Raw genomic sequence first — 17,833 nt, 5'->3', positions numbered from 1 at the left:
CTGGATGAGCACGTGACCAACGAGGAGGTACTATGCTAAATAGGCAAAGAATGAGAGGTGGGAACAACTTCTTCTTCTTAACGTGCCCTATCAAGTCCCCTTGACGTTGGCGATTAATATGGCGAAACTGTCTCCGTCTCGAGCTATTCTAAATAGGTGTTCTGCTTTCTTTATTCCTGTCCACTCCCGGATATTCTTCAACCAAGGGGCCTGCTTTCTACCAATTCTTCTGCGTCCTTCGATTTTACTTATTATAATAAGATGAAGAATATTATACCGGTCTCCCCTTACTACGTGTCCAAAATAGGCAATCTTTCTATATTTGATGTTATCAAGCAGCTCGCGGGTAGCATTTGCTCTCTTAAGGACTGCCGCATTTGTCAGCATAGCCGTCCATGGCATTTTCAGTATACGTCTGTGCAGCAACATTTCAAAGGCCTCCAAACGGTTAATGGTGGATATTTTTAATGTCCATGCTTTGATACCATACAAGAGGACTGACCAAATGTAGCATTTAATCATGCGCTTTCGAAGTTGAAGTTGCAAGGTATCATTACAGAAGAATGACCTCATTTTTAAAAATGTCGTGCGGGCTATCTCGATTCTACATTTTATCTCTTTATCTGGATCTATTTGTTCAGTAATATGGCAACCAAGGTATTTAAAACTGGGTACTCTTTGAATTATATGACCATCAACATATAACCGTGAATCTTGATGGGCCAAACGGCTAAATACCAAGTATTTTGTTTTTGAACAGTTTATATTTAGGCCAACCTCCCTTCCCACTGTGTCAATGGCATTTAAAAGGTGTTGTAATCCATTCAATTCACTTAAAAAATAACTGTGTCGTCTGCATATCTGAATATATTTATCAGAATTCCATTAACTTTCACACCTCATTCCAAATTATGAAGCGCTTCCTTAAATATTCTTTTTAAATATAAATTGAGTAATAGTGGGGACAGTATACAACCCTGTCTGACACCTCTTTGTATTTTGCATATTTCTGTTGATTTTCCATTTATGCAAGCTGTCGCTCTTTGACGCCAGTATAATTTTTCTATGATTCGTACATTTTGACTATCAACTCCTTTATCCTTTAATATTTTAATTAATTTGTGATGTTGTACTCGATCAAAGGCCTTCTCATTGTCAATAAATACAGCAAATATGTCTTTCCTTTGATCTCGGCATTTCTGCAATAACACATTTAGTACAAAGGGTGCGTCCCGTGTTCCCAGTCCACTTCTGAAGCCAAATTGTGTTTCATCCTGGTCTTCTTCATCTTGGTTTCGTCTAGCAGTAACTATAAAGAAAAGAAAGCTGGAATGCTTGAGTCCCGTTATGAGGCACAATAAATATAGAGTACTACAGCTAATCATCCCAGTCAAAATAGACAGCAGAAGTGGTCCAGGAAGGAGGAGACACTCGTGGCTCCAAAACTTGCGGTAATGGTTCGTATTGTCATCTGCCGAACTGTTCAGATCTGCCGTAAACAAAGTCAGAATAGCCATGTTAATTGTCAACGTTCGGAACGGACAAGGCACATGAAGAAGAAGAAGTGCATTAAACTAAATCAACACATTATTAGTAATAGTGGAAGAGAGGGGATATCTGAACATTTTTTCAAAAATAACAGAAATTTTCAGACGCTTCAATAAAAAAACTTTAGAAAATATGTCTGCAAGGAAGTTAGCGAGCTCATACGTGTTCTGTTTTTTAGAGTCGTTGAAACTTTCAACTTCATATGCCATTCTGGCTTCATTGCTATACTTCCTTAGTGTTATCGTATTACTGTGTAGTTTTTGTGAGTTTGAAAGTCACATTATATAACCTGTACGTTTCTGTATTCTCCAATTTTTTTGTGTTTTATAAGTGTAATCTAGAATTTTCTATAGAATACGTATTACTAAAACCTTAACACTTGTACATACATATATGAAGTTAAATACAGATTCATTCCTGAAATATAGAAAAAAATAATATCTACTGTAAAATATAAAACACAGACAGAGTTAGGCTCCGATCTTAGTTGGAAAATTACGTCTGCAATGGGCTTACGTTCTTCTTCTTCTTCACGTGCCATCTCCGCTACGGAGGTTGGCAATCATTACAGCTATTTTAATTTTTGAGGCAGTAGCTCTAAATAGTTGTTTTGAGCAGCATCCAAACCATCCTCTCAGGTTCTTCAGCCATGAAATTCGTCTTCCCCCGATGCTTCTTCTGTCATCTATCTTTCCTTGCATTATGAGTAGCAGAATACCATACTTCTCGCCCCGCATCACATACCCAAAGTACTGTAGTTTTCTTTCTTTAATTGTTAGTTTAACTACCTTCTCTTTACCTATTCTTCTCAGTACTTAATTGTTCGTAACTCTATCTACCCAGAAAACCCTCATAATTCTTCTATAGGTTCTCATTTCAAAGGCGTTAAGTCGTCTCATTGTCTCTACATTTAACGTCCATGATTCCACTCCATAGTGTAGTACATTGTAATAGTAACATTTTGTTAGGCGTACTTTAAGAACTAATGTTAAATCTTTGCTATATGGGACCTTTTTCATTTTCGTAAAATTAAAATGTGCTTTTTTGATTCTGACTTTAATTTCTGCAGTGTAGTCATTATTTTCTGTTATAAGTGATCCTAGGTAAGTGTACTTTTTTACTCTTTCGATACCCTCTGGCCCTCTACTATCAAGGTTTCGTTAATATTATGGTTGTTTTTACTAATCTTCATAAACTTCGTATTTTTGTTATTGAGAGGGAGTCCGTACTCCCTACTACACCTTAATATTTTACTCATGAGTCTTTGCAGGTCTTGTACAATATCGGCTATTATTACTGTATCATCTGCATATCTGATGTGGTTACCATTTACTCTTATGCCGACTGTTTCATCTTCCAGATTTTCTCGCATTACCTCTTCAACAAAGGACTAGGGCTTACGTTAAAAACTTAGAATAAGGGTACTTCGTCTGAATAAATTAAATGTTTGAGTCATAGAGCATTTTAAAATTACACTTTTTATAGTATTTTATTTTTGCCTAGTAATGATTGAACAAAAAATATTTTTTAAATGGGTGAACTTTTAGTCTGTTTTAATTTGACCGAAATGATTACATAAGACAAGATATTATATTACACATTAAACCAATACAAAAATAAACTAATTGCTTGACAAAGAAAACACGATGTGTATTTTTTGTTTCTCCTTCAAATGATCTCCTACTTATATTATCTATTAAGCCTCTCCCTGTAAGATATTAATAATGTAGTGGTTGTGAAACTGATTGGCCACCTTATGTACTTATTATTATAGACGGTATTTGCATTAACTGCTAAAATTACGATGACATCGTATGGATTTTTACGAAAGTCAACTATTCGCCTACTTTTGTTTAAAAATTTTTTTAGGATTTAATTTTTGTATGTAAAATACATTAGTTATAATACAAGGTATATTTAATAATGGTAGGGGAGCAAAGCATGCTAAATGTGCAGTCACTCGAGCGCTTTGGGGACCTATTGGGTTGTAAACAGTAGGTCCTAAAACCAAAAAAAGTTAAGTAAAGTTTTCCATTTTAGTGGGCGCTTGCCATTTTTTAATTTAATTTTCTATTTCCAACAATGGTTTTTTCCGATTATAGCGACATCTATCCATAATTCGAAAAAATGTTTCAAATAAAAGTTACTTATTTTTACGTAAGGAATCCAAATCTGCAATAAAAAGTGAGGGTTCCTATTTAAGATTTTAAAGTAACCCCCCTACCCCACATCCATGGGGGGTCGTGTTTGGTGCCTTTCGACAGATTTTTCAAAAATATTGAATAAGTGTATTTTACAGTTTTTCGATCTGATTTATTTCGCGAATTATCACGGGATTCGTATTTAAAATATTAAATTTACCCCCCACCCCTCTCCGTGAGAAGTTATGTTTGGTATCATTCGCTAGATTTTTAAAAAATATTGAGCATGTATTTTTTAGTTTTTCGGTCTGTCATTCATTTCGCGAAATATTCGGTTTTTTCTTGTGAAAATTTGGGGCTGACCCATTTCCTTACGCCCGGCTCAAATCGTCAGATTTTTGAAATATACACTCGTTTGCATGTACTTAACCTACCTTATCTTAATCTGACAATTTCGAGTTTTTTTAAGGGTTGATTTTTTTTTCGGGCCCCCCTTAACGAAATTCCCTGTGTTAAGAGCCAATATATAGTAGAGGTACATCTGCAGGGTACCAGGTTTCTCACCATATGCTAATCTGACGCGCTCGAGTGACTGCAAAAATCCCCGCTTTGGCTCCCCTACCATAAATAACAGATGTAATCCAAAAGATTGCTATGTTAAAATGGAGCTGGGTAGGACACATAGGGGAGAATGGAAGACAACCGTTAGACAAAGCGAATTGTTAAATGGTGACCAAGAGCAAATAAAAGAAATAGATGCAGACCTCAAAACAGACGGACTAACGACAACAAACGAATAGCTTATGTCGTTAGTCCATCTGGTTTGAGGTATCAAGTCGTACCCATTGTGTCAGATTTGGTAAAATTTTCTCGTAATAATTCGTGATGTCTTTGGTACCATCCTGCTCTTCTCTCAAAGGCTGTAAATTGTGAATTGTATTGTGTCTCACCATGCATCGGCTGAAAGTTTATTAACCTTCTTTTTTAACTACTTAAGAAACAATAATCCATATACCAGATCTATATAATTTCCTTCGCTCCAGAAAGATATTAAATCTTTTCTTTCAGATATCTCATTTCCAGCTTATTTAGCCTTGTGCAGCCCCCTCACAGTCCCTTGTGCAGTCCCTTCACATTTCACGTGGCCATCTGTTTTCTCACTCCTTAAAGTTACCTACCTGTATATTTGTACCTGTTTTCTTTTTAATGATCATTTTCTTCCTTTGCTTAGTTTTATTTATTAGCTTCAAATCCGTTGCTTCCCTTCAATTTTTATATTTGTGACACCAATTAATAGATTTTCCATTTTTTGCACAACTTGTTAATAATTTTCATATCAATATCGGCGTTTGTTGTTCTGGATATATTTCGTGGATGGATTTGACGATATATTTCAGGGAATTTTTAGTTGGCATAACCTGATCCTGAATGACCAATAAAGAACCTTCTGTTTCAGGGAACATCTTTCCTGATGTCAACCAATAGTTCGACGCCGTATTGTCGACATAGTCTCGGCTGACCTCATTCGGATGTCGCCCGTGCAGAGGTTTGCCCATCCAGGTGCGCAATTTCTTCGTCCTTAGTAAGGTGCTTTATGCGCATTTCTGGTTCCCTCAGTTTGATCGCTGTTCTGTCATCTACTGCGCAAATAGCGCGGTGTAGAGTAGATGTCCCAGCGTGCATCTAAAAATAAGTCCTTAAATTAGAAATCTGTTTGTCTAATTGCTCACCTATATCCATAAGTCCTCTTCCTCCCAAATACCGCGGTAATGTCGTTCGTTCTACTGCACTTTTAGGGTGGTGTTTTTGTGCTTTCATGAGGTGTGTTCGTACTGTTCGCTGAAGGTTTTCTATATCGGTTTTTGTCCACTTAACAATACCAAATGAATAGCTAAGCGCGGAACAAGCGTAGGTGTTTAGTGCTTTAAACAAATTTTTACTGTTAATCTGTGAACAAAGCAACTATTTTACCCTTCGTATAAACTCAGTAGTTATCTCAGTTTTCATTTGCTTATGGTCAATTTTCCGCTCCTGCTTTACTCCAAAATATTTGTACAAATCGTTTTCGCCCATGGCCTCGATGTTCTGGCCATTTAGCATATGGAATCCACCGGGCTGTACCTTTCCTCTGACTATATTCAAAACACGGCAGTTGTCTAGGTCAAACTGCATACTAGTATCATTAGAGAATGTTTATACAATTTTTAGCATCTGTTCTAGGTGTTCTCGAGTGGAAGCCTTTAATTTCAAATCACCTATATACAACAGATGATTGAGCTTCGCTACCAGAGTATTATTGTTTTTAATGCTAAAACCTGAGTCAGTGGAGTTTAACAGCTCAGAAAGGGGGTTCAAAGCTATACAGAACCACAATGGACTCAACGAGCCTCCTTGAAATAGGCCCCGGTTGATTGCGATATTTTCAGTTTCCATATTGTTTTCACCAGGTATTTGGAGGTGAATTTTATTCTTCCAATCTGCCATTATATGCATTAAAAGGTCACTATGTTATCATCGATTTTGTATATTCTCAATATATCTACATATTAAGCCATTCATGCGGTTTATTAGCATTATTACTGTTATTTAGATTATTATTATAACAATAATAATTATTTAAAACATTATAAGTTTTTGAAATATTACTTTACTTTTTGTGTTTAAAACTTAAAAATTAATGTGTTATAAATAGGTTGGTATAGTGTATTATCTCAATTTGCCGCTTATTCTCTTGCCAAGCTTATCAAGCTGCAAGTTGAATAGTAATATTAGAAAGTAACGTGACAATCATTATACTTGTTTGCACGATTTTGTGGTGGTCGTATTTTTATCAATAACAGTTAACAACATATTATAGTTTTTATCAAAATGCAATTCAACATGTGGAAGATGCAGTTAAGATAGTCATGATGTTTCAAATTTTTATACACGCTTTATGGTTCAGATAAGAAAATGTTGATTTAATCCTGTAAATGCCGAATTAAATGACGAATTTACTTTTTTAAAGACACTTTTGGGAATCTATGTTTGGGGTCACTCCGTAATTTGAATTTATTTTAGAAAATATCGTTCTTTTTGTCTTGTCATCATCTGCCAATCCCATCAATATCGACTGCCTATTAAACTTACAGTGCACTGTTAAAAACCCTACTTTAGCTTTGACTGTTTTTCTGTCTTTGTTTAATAGCTCCGCTGTAAATTTTGAATGTTCTATAAATAACTGTTTCGCCTCTCTGTGTTCTGGTGAATTCCTCAACCATTCTAGAGATCTATGAGCTACCCACTTTCTTATATCCATTCTTTTTACTGCTTTTGCAATACCACAGAAAGGTGTTCGGGTCCAATTAATGACATTAATGAGCCTTGTTATATTTTATCGGATACGGCCTCCTAGTTTGTTTAGGACACCCATACAATCCCATAATACTTTAGAATTGACCTCTACAGAAGATGGCAATTTAGCAGTGCGTAATTTAATGCCTTTACATTTCTTCCAAGCATTGATGGATTGCCGTTATTTCCACCTCGAAAGTTATTTCATCCTTAGAGAGACTCACCAGAAATGTATGCCTTGCTTTCATCCTACTATACCAGCTTCTACATCATCCGATGTTTTTGAGCCATCATTGTAGCTTCCGCTTGTCTTCCAGTCTTCCCTGCTTAGTATATTAATTTTGAATATCCGTACCTCAGAACAAAAGTGTATTAAGTCACAAAATGTAAATTTTACAGGAGAGCGAAAATAAAAATTATTTTTAGTGTTTTGTAACATTTTCCAGTTAATACATTAAATTTTATTTAGCAAATTCTTATTACTGTTTTTGGAAAAATGGACTTAACACATTTTCGCTCTGAAAAATAAATTTTTGACTGTGACTTAATATTAATTTTGCTACCTATCCTATGACAAAAACGGAGCTCTATTACGAAAAATATCATACCTATTTTACAAAATTAAGGAAATATTTCGATATAAAGAACTAAAAATATTATACGGACGTATTTGTAACAAAACCATTAATTCGAGTACTAAAAAAACTACTTAAAAATTCGAATTAAAAAAACAGAAATGGTTGTAACGCAACTGTATTTTTATTAACTAAAAAAATTAACAATATCTAACTTTTTTAAGTACATAAAAAATAATTAAAAACTTAACAAATGCAGAGCTACTGCCGCTATATCAGTAATTTGAATTGTGTCTTTATGCACTAGAGTCTGAAAAAAAAATCGTGAATCCTCGCTGGAACCCACTTTAGCAGATCATTGAATTTTTAGTACTTATCCGATTTAAGGTATCTCTCAATGAAATCTTCTACAGATTGATGATTTCTTCTAACAACTCTTCGATTAAGTCTACACTCTTAAATTCCAAATCGAACTTTGTTTTAAAGTACAGAATCCCAGGATTTTCTTGTCTGAATTCTGAATTAAATACATACTGTTTGTGAAATTAATTTTTTTTTATTATTCTCAGTTTTATTTTTATTTTGAAACGGCGAATCGCAAGAATTGCACAGTTTATTAAAGTCTTTAAAATTAGAACTTTTCATTACATACACTTTGAAATATGTGTTTTTTCCGAAAATTTTATCCAACTGTAACCAATCCTATGGAGTAGATAATAATTTGAAAATTAGGGTATTTTTTAGCATCTCGTTCTATTAACTGAGTGTATACTGTCCACCCCCATGTGCGTATGTGCTCGCAAAATGAATTTGTGAGTGATTTATTTTATATGTGGATATCTCGAAAATAGATAAAAGTAGCACATAATCATTAAAATTTGTCAGACGTTGACTGTCTTAGATTGATTAGAAATTCATCACATTTAACACAAGTGTCTTTTGAAGGAACAGCGAATGATAAATTAAATTCTGTATTAAAAATGTGATTATAAAGCCATTCTTTGTCTACTTCGTCCGAAGGAATGTTTTTCAAATCTCATTCTTCCTTAAACATCCTAAACATTGAAGAAACATTTTAGTGACCTCCTAAATATTTGTTCGCCGTCCTGCTTTGAGTATAATGTGATTCTTCATAAGGGATAGGCCATTATATGCTCATGAATCCTATCCTTTATCTACTTCTTTTCTTTACTTTTAGATACTACATTTTCCTCTTTTGTCACATTCTAAAGCTCCACTTGTTTGCATTTTTTCAAGTAAACAGCTAACAATAGATTGAGAAATATCTACTAGAGTCTCTTTTCTTCAGTGGTAAAAAAATATTTCCAGTTATAATGGCTAGCTTGAACACAGTTCGTTCTCTTTTTCTTTTGTACACGTTTTTTTCAAGATAAGAACATGAAAACTGTTTTTTGGAACTACGGTTGTCTCATGATTCCAAAATTGTCGGCAAATTTGTGCTCTGTCAGGCACAAACTTGCCAAATTTTAAAAGATTTTTTTTTTAACATCCCATTTATTTACAATCTGTAATAATGATTACAATAAGTAAATTGTTTAACAATTCAAAGAGACTTGCAGGAAACTGTCCAGTGACAGTAACCTATAAAATCATAATTTTAGTACTTAACAAAATTATTTGTGACTAATAAATAAAACCCTATAAATAAAACTCTATAATTAAAAGATTGTGGACTAAATATTTTGCCTGAATTGCATTATGTGGGACATAATACTTTGGTTGGGCATAATATGGTTTTGCCCTGGGAAACGTATACACCATTTTTGATCTAATACATTTGAAGTGCAGAAGATACTGTTTTGCTCTAAGGGAATGTGGACTTAATACTGTTCATACAAGGCTATTTTGGCCAATTTCAGTCGAAACAACTAATAAGAAACACCAGTGAATCGAGCGGAAAATTTTAAGCCCAGTGAGCTAAAAAAGTAGAAAACTGAAATTTTGGACTTAATACAGTTTTTTTGCTCTAAGGTGCGGATATAATATGAATATATTGTTAAAGCTATATCTTGCAGCTGATACATTGATGGCATTTCTGTCAGCACTATGCCCTTGACTTATAATATACTTATTTTATTTTTGCCTATAAAAAGTACCATCCTCAGAACAAAATGTTAAAATGCGTTACAGAATGTTTTATTTTTACTACTTTTAACATGACGGCAACATTTTATTTGCAGAGTAGCTATGACTGAAAATAAATAAAATACACTATGCCATATCAGATGACAGATAATTAAAAATGTAAACGAAATCCTTTAAGAAACTCCCGAACATTTTTCCATAATATATCCATTAAAATTTTCTTAATAAAAAACGAAAACAACCATGTATCAACATGTTTGGCCATTTTTTAATAATCGCCCTGTATCTCGATATTATAGGAATCTGTTGATCACTTGAATGGACAATAATTCTTCTTCTCTTTCCATTGCTGGCTCCACTGATGAGGATTTGCTATTGCAAATTCTTCTCCATCTTCTGCTTTTTTTATATGTCTCTGTGTGTAACCCGGTCCAGTTGTTGCTTTAACGAAAAAATAAGTGGTGACATAATTACTTGTTTAGATGTCACTCCTTTCCTCCTTTTTCTCCTCTCCTATAGTTTTCGGTATACCCTTTAAATCTCACCAATTTAACATATCCTGCCATCTTGTATACCAACTGTTGAAATTAGCAATATATGTAGGTACATAAAGAAAAACGTTTCAACCATTATTTTTTGTTAATCATTATATTTAATACATATTCAATAAAATATAAGCCATGATACCTACTTATGCCACCTAAACATTATTTCCTAATACCTTACACAGCTTAGAATGCAGAATTAAACTGGATAATTATAATAAAATAAGCCACAAGTGATGAAAAGATCACAGACAAAATGGTTCTATTGATCTGAAGGAATCCAGCAGCTGAAAATTTAGGTGATAGTATTTCAATTTCTTCGGCAAAAAATATGAGTTCATTATTTAAAGGTCCTTTTTCCAACAAATTCTCGACTAGTAAATCGGATGTAATGGTCCTGCATGTGGTAGATGTGGTTGGAGTGGACCATATGGTGGTAGTGGTATTACACGAATTTCACATACTGGTTCGGGTATTGGATGAGGGTAGTGTGGTGGTGGTATTAGAGGAATTTCATATGCCGGTTCGGGTATTGGGTGAGGATAGTGTGATGATGGTATTACAGGAATTTAACAGACTGGATCAGGTATTGGATGAGGGTAATGTGGTAGTGGTATCACAGGAACTTCACATGCTGGTCCGGGTATTGGATAAGGGTAGTGAGGTAGTGGTAGTACAGGAATTTCGCATGCTGGTTCAGGAATTGGATAAGGACAGTGTGGTGGTGGTATTACCGGAATTTCACACACTGGTTCAGGTATTGGATGAGGGTAGTGTGGTGGTGGTATTACAGGAATTTCACAAACCGGTTCAGGTATTGGGTAAGGACAGGGTACTGGATACGGTTCACAATCTTTAGGTGGAAAATGAGGATGAACAGGATATCCAGGTTGGGGATTTCCATAACTGAAAAATAAAAAAAGGATTAATATTAGAAAACGAAAATAAATCTAATGGCCGGTATTTCCAACCTCACTTAAGCCAAAGCTTACTTTAAGCCTTTGCTTAAGCTTAGATGCCTGTATTTTCACTTCAATTTGAGGCTTAAGCCTGGGCTTAAACCAAATAATTTTAAGCTCGCGCAGGAGTTGGTTTAAGCCTTTGCTTAAAATTTGTTTTCTGTGTTTTGAGGTTATTTCTATAGATTATTAATTAGAGAGTTATTTTGAAAACCAACTTTTGAGTAATAACGTTATTATTAGATTATTAAATAATCTATTAATCTATTAATTTATTAATCGTAATAATGATTATTAAAATTCTTACTACTTTTGGAAGGTGTAGGCACATGAAAATTATTTATTACTACAATGGGTCTATTGAATAAAAAGAAGTATTTGCTTTTACTTACAAATATTTAAGTATTTACTTAATAATAATTGAATAAAGTCATTTACGGAAAAAGAGGAATTGGTCGAAAGAAATATTCATGGCTCCGAAACCTTCGTCAATGGACTGGCTTATCAGCAGATCAATTGTTACATGCCGCACAAGATCGAGAGCAATATCGGCCTACCCGAAGCTACCCACGCCTAAAAATTTGGGCACGGTACTTAAAAAAGAAGAAGAATGTCATTTCTTTAATGCTTTATTTAATTACTATTAAGTAAATACTTAAATACGAGGAAGTAAAAGCAAATACTGCTTTTTGTTCAATAGACACTTTATTTATATGTATATTTATGTATGTATATTTATTTTACAAAAATAAACTTACATTCGAATTTGACATTTTAAGGAATATATCCAATAAACAAAATTACAAAGAAGGATCTATTGCTTATGCAAAATAACAATAACAATATAACCAGAGAAAATATCGGCAATAAAATAAACTAACAACACATGCACCATGTACACAAAATTAAATGAAGGAATGACATTGATACTGATGACAAGATGAAATTAAACGTCAACAGTAGTGGTTTTTACCTCAGAACAATTAGTTTTGGTAATTTGACGTATTCAGAGGTACCAAACCAATTAACTTTACAATTTGAGCATCCGTTTAGTTAAGGAAATGATGGAAATACGGCACCCGGCTTAAGCTTCTCCTTAACTTTTGACACAGGCTTAGCTAAGCAAAAGCTTAAGTAGCTATTGAAATACCGGCCCTAAGAAGATTACAATAAACAAAAAACTTGTATTATAATATATCAACAACTGTCATGAGTCACATGAGAATATAGTAAGTAGCAACGACATCAACAACTGGTAGTAATGGAGTTTTGTGATTGTTCTGTCATTCCGTTGGAGTTGTTAACAAGTACTGTTCTTCTTTCTACCACGCCTAGCGGAGAATGGAAATCATCATGGCCACTGCAATTTTGTTAGCAGCGCGCCTATAAATTTCAATCGAACTACACCCGAACCATTCACGTACATTGCCAAGCCACGATATTTTTCGTCTTCCCACATTTCTTTGGCCCTTAATTTTGCCCTGCATGATATTTCTTAAAAGTCGTACTTTTCACCCCCCATATTGTAGCCCAAGTATTCCATCTTTCTAGTTTTTATCTAATTAACAATTTCGCATCTTTTGTCTAAAGTTTGGAGTACTTTCGTGTTAGTGACGCGGTCGAAAAAGGCAAAATCTAAATGAATTGTGATATAAAATATTATAAAAGTGAATTAAATTTTGATAAAACCTTTTATCGAACTCAGAAGGTTCCAACTATGCTATAGGTGCAATATGAGCACACACAATTGCAGCAATGATCAAGAATTATTTGAGGCCTTTCAGGACATTACTTAAGATTCCCTGGGGAGAGCTATAATAAATAGACAGGTTGTTGATCATATAAGGAAAGAAAGGGAGTGACTCCAATCCATCAAAATGTGCAAAACGCTAAATATTTTTATTATTTTATTAACAGGCAAAGATAGAAAATTGAAGATAGATATAAGTGAGCGAAAATGTTTAGGTGAAATATTTTATTTGCAAAAATCAATGCGCTACATAAAAAGTTTTAATTTATTTAATTTATATCCAAATTAAAGTTATATAATATATCTATTGCCTTACCTGAATTGTAGAGCAAGCAACGTTGCAAGAATATGCATCGCACGAACCATTGTGACTGTGTTATCGAGACAAACTTGCCCACAATGCTGGATGATGCTGCTGGTCTTCCTTTTAAACAGATTTTTTAAACGATTATTACAAAAAGCCGTGCTAAAACCCTTTTTGTAGTCACGTATTATTTTGCTAAACCTAATTAATATAATAGTTACCAGCAATAGATGTTAAATTGCAAAATAATATTTACCTTATCAAGAAAATACCACATCTTCATACTTCTTTTGGTTTATATCTACATGTTTGCTCTTTAGGCCTTGGAGTTGTCTGAGACAGTAAAGTAGTTATTTAAAATTCAAATAATTATCAGAATATAGTTTTTTTACAAAACAATTACTCAACGCGGATTCTTAAAAAAATAAAGGGTAACAGAAACCGGACGTCTGGACCGGAGTTTTTCTTCTTAGGGTGCCTGTCCGTTCTAAGCGTTGGCGATCATTCTGGTTATGGTAACTTTGTTGGTTGCTATACGAAATAGTTGTGTTGAGCTCTTTCTATACCATGCTCTCAGATTAGCAAGCCAGGATATTCTTCTTCATCCTGGGGCCTTTTTCCTTCAAATTTACCTTGTAAAATGCATTGGAGTAGCTCATATCTGCCTTGATTTCTCATTATATCTTTCAAGTACTCCAGCTAACGGCCCTTCACGATGTTGACTAAATCTGCGGTTGTGTTCATCCTCTGTAGTACTTCTTCAATGGAGATTTTGTCTGTCCATGGTATCTTTAGGATCCTTCTGTACAACCATAGTTGTACCGGAATAACAGGACCGAATACTAGTGGACCCAAAACAGACCCTTGTGGTACACCACTTAAAACTAGTTTTTAGATGACAGCGATTTGTCAACTTTAACAAAAAATCCCGATTTTTTAAAAAATCATTAATCTGCTCAAGGCGTTGTCAGCAAATGACAAAATTTTCTAGTTTCTAGTATGTTCACATACGCATCACTCGTATGGTGGCCAAAAGCACAAAACAACAGCTGACGCCAAGCTACAAAAAGTGCAGCTGCTAGTTTGTCTAAGAATCACAGGTGCAATGTCAACATGCCCCATTGCAATCTAAGAGGGATTATGAACCTTTATCCCCTGAAATTTTTCATAAAGAGGGAGGCAGTAACCACCGCCCTAAAGCTGCTACAGACACAAATAATGAAAACTGGCGTCTAGTAGGCCATCTTAACATCTTGTAAGAAATTTTTTTGAATTCTAAGGATAGGCCAACAGATGTCATGTCAGTCAAATAAGACTTCAAAACACCCTATAAAGTGGTCATAAAAACCGCCAAATGGGCGAAGCAGTTGAACCGAAACTGGAATAAGGTTCACTCTTATACGGACGGATTTAAGATAGATAAAAGAACAGGAGTGGGAGTTACTGGGCCCAATTTCAGTCTATCCGAATCTTTTGTAAACGCCACAACTATGTTTCAGGCAGAAATACATGCCATAAACATGGTTGCCCAAGAATATCTCAACCGATACATTCGTAGGGCAAAATTCTTTATTTATATCCAACAGTCAAGCGGCCTTAAAGGCTCTAAAGTTATTTTTTACTTGTGAGTCAAACTTGCTTTGTGTCTGTAAACAATCCCTCGGGAAGCTGTCGCAATGCAACCAAGTCGCTTTGATGTGGGTGCCAGGAATTGCAGGGAGTGAGGAAATTGATAGCATCAAAAAAGAAGGGGCCAATACCCCACTCCGAGTATCAGAATCCTTCTGTGAACACAAAAAGTCACATTAGAGAGGAACTCCGGACTTGGGAACTAAATCAAATATGTACAACCATACTGGTCTAAATCACCAGGACAAAGGCAAACAAAAAGGCTCATAAAAGTGTCGCCTACTGCAACAACCCACCTTCTTAAAATGAATAAAAAATATACAGGGTGTCCAGAAACCCTACGGACAAACGAAGACAGGAGATTCTTCAGATAATTTTAAGATAATTTAACCCAATTCACTTAGTCCGAAAATGCTTCCTAAGGGAGCTAGATTTCTTTGAAGATGGCGTCTTTTAATTAGTTCTTCTTAAATACCTCCAGAACGCTTCTATTTAGAAAAACAAAAATTGGTACGCGTATTTATCTACAAGACATAAATCTAATCCATTCATTGCATATTTCTAGTACCGATCATAGGCGTCCGTTTTGGTAGGGCAACGGTTATTTTGTCGCATAACTTTTTTATCTTTAACTTTTATGCATTTCTGACACTGGATTATGAAATTTTGAAGTATTCTAGTACTAAAAGATACTCTTGTTTTAAATCGGTAGGACACACCGTTTTCTAGAAAAATCGATTTAAAAAATTTTCCGCTTTTTAAATAAAAAAAAAATTAAAAAAAAACTGTTTAGAAAGACGAAAACTGGTACATTTATTTATATTCCAGAGATAAATCGATTTCATTAATTGCGAATTTCTAGTACTGGTCATAGGCGTCCGTTTTGGGTAGGTTAACAGTTATTTTATAGCATAACTTTTTTGTCTTGAATTTTTGAGCATTCTTGACACTAGATTATTAAATTATGAGGTATTCAAGTACTAAAAGTTACTCTTACTTTATGTTGGTAAAATACTTCGTTTTTTGTAGAAAAGTTCTTTCAATTTTTTTTTCAAATTCCAAAAACGAAAAACTTTCAAATCGATTTTTCTAGAAAACGGTGTGTCCTACCGACTTAAAACAAGAGTACCTTTTAGTACTAGATTACCTCATAATTTAATAATCCAATGTCAAAAATGCATAAAAGTTAAGGACAAAAAAGTTATGAGATAAAATACCCGTTGCTCTAGCCAAAGCGGACGCCTATGACCGGTACTAGAAATTTGCAATGGATGGAATGGATTCATCTCTGAAAAGTAAATAAGCATACCAATTTTCGTATTTCTAAATATAAGCGTTCTGGAGGTATTTAAGAAAAACTAATTTCATGGCGCCATCTTCAAGGAGCTCTAGCTCCCTTAAGAAGCATTTTCGGACTAGGTGAATTGGGTTAAATTGTCTTAAAATTATCTGAGGAATCTCCTGTCTTCGTTTGTCGGTAGAGTTTCTGGACACCCTGTATAAAAATGGTCACTGGCCTTCTCACTAGTCATTGCCCTCTGAGATACCATCTCAAAGAAATGGGCAAATCAGATAATGAGAACGGCTTTTTCTGTGATAACGAAACAGAAACGGCAGTATACCATGCAACTGCGTAACATTGTTCTGCAAACCATTAAAAGTCCTAGAAGAGGTCAACCTAGCGCCCTCTGATATAGGAAACCGGTCACCTAGGATGCTAATCAACTTCAGTAGAAGTAATGGCATCCTAGAGTTTAACTGGATTTAAGTATGCACAAAAGATCTCTATCGGGTTGGGTTCTCAGTCGTGTTCTTCCACATTTCCTTCTATTTCCTTCTATCCATGACCAATGCTTTTGGTTCCTCCCATTTTGGGACTCAAACTAAACATCACAAAAACCAAATGGATGTTAGTAAGCAAAACACAACAACGACCATGACAACTGATATTAGACAAACAAAGAATTAAACAAGTGGATTCGTACATTAATTTAAGTTGGTATCAAGCAAAGGAAATACCTATAAAAATAGAAAAAGCAAAGACGTCGTTAACTACCATGAAGCAAATTTTCACCTCTAACAGCCTCACCCTACCTCTCAAAATCCGACTTCTGAAGTGCTATGTATTACCGGATTTGTTATATGGAATGGAGGCGTGGACAATGACTGCAACGTTAATGAAAAAAGTAGAGGCCGCCTTCGAAATGTGGGCTTACCGACATATATCCTGGACGAGCACGTGACCAACGAGGAGGTACTATGCCGGATAGGCAAAAAAGAGAGGTAAGAATAACTATAAAGAAAAGAAAGTTGGAATACTTGAGTCACGTTATGAGGCAAAATAAATATATAGTACTACAGCTAATCATCCCAGGCAAAATAGACAGCAGAAGGGGTCCAGGGAAAAGGAGATACTCTTGGCTGCAAAACATGCGGTAATGGTTCGGATTGTCATCTCCCGCACTATTCAGATCTGCCGTAAACCAAGTCAGAATATTTATATTAATTGCCAACGTTGGGAATGGACAAGGCACATGAAGAAGAAGTGCATTAAATCTACACATTTTTAGTGATAGTTGAAGAGAGAGGATATCTGAACATTTTTTCAAAGATAATATAGAAATTTTCATAGGCTTCAATAACAAAAACTTTAGAAAATGCATCTGCAAGGATGTTAGCGACCTCATACATGTTCTGTTTTTAGAGTCGATGAAACTTTCAACTTCATATCCTATTCTGGCTTCATTGCTATACTTTTTTAGTGTTATCGTATTACTGTGTAGTTTTTGTGAATTTGTAAGTCACATTATATAACCTGTACGTTTCTGGTTTCTCCATATTTTTTTGTGTTTTATAAGTATAATCTAGAATTTTCTACAAAATACGTATTACTAAAACCTTAACACTTGTACATACATATATGAATTTAAATACAGATTCAGT

At 34.6% G+C, this 17,833-nt stretch overlaps 1 protein-coding gene across 1 annotated transcript; it reads right to left on the bottom strand.

Moving 5' to 3' along the window:
• Positions 1 to 10,332: 10,332 nt before the first annotated feature.
• Positions 10,333 to 13,377, bottom strand: LOC126884999 (nematocyst expressed protein 4-like). The gene is made up of 2 exons (XM_050651387.1): positions 13,274 to 13,377; positions 10,333 to 11,154 (listed from the first exon to the last, which is right to left on the bottom strand). The coding sequence occupies exons 1-2, from the start codon at positions 13,321 to 13,323 to the stop codon at positions 10,818 to 10,820; spliced, it is 387 nt and encodes a 128-aa protein (XP_050507344.1). The 5' UTR covers positions 13,324 to 13,377; the 3' UTR covers positions 10,333 to 10,817.
• Positions 13,378 to 17,833: the final 4,456 nt, after the last annotated feature.

The sequence above is a fragment of the Diabrotica virgifera genome, chromosome 5 (genome assembly GCF_917563875.1).
Source record: "Diabrotica virgifera virgifera chromosome 5, PGI_DIABVI_V3a".
In the NCBI taxonomy this organism is placed as follows: Eukaryota; Metazoa; Arthropoda; class Insecta; order Coleoptera; family Chrysomelidae; genus Diabrotica; species Diabrotica virgifera.
This window is presented reverse-complemented; position numbering and strand designations above follow the sequence as displayed.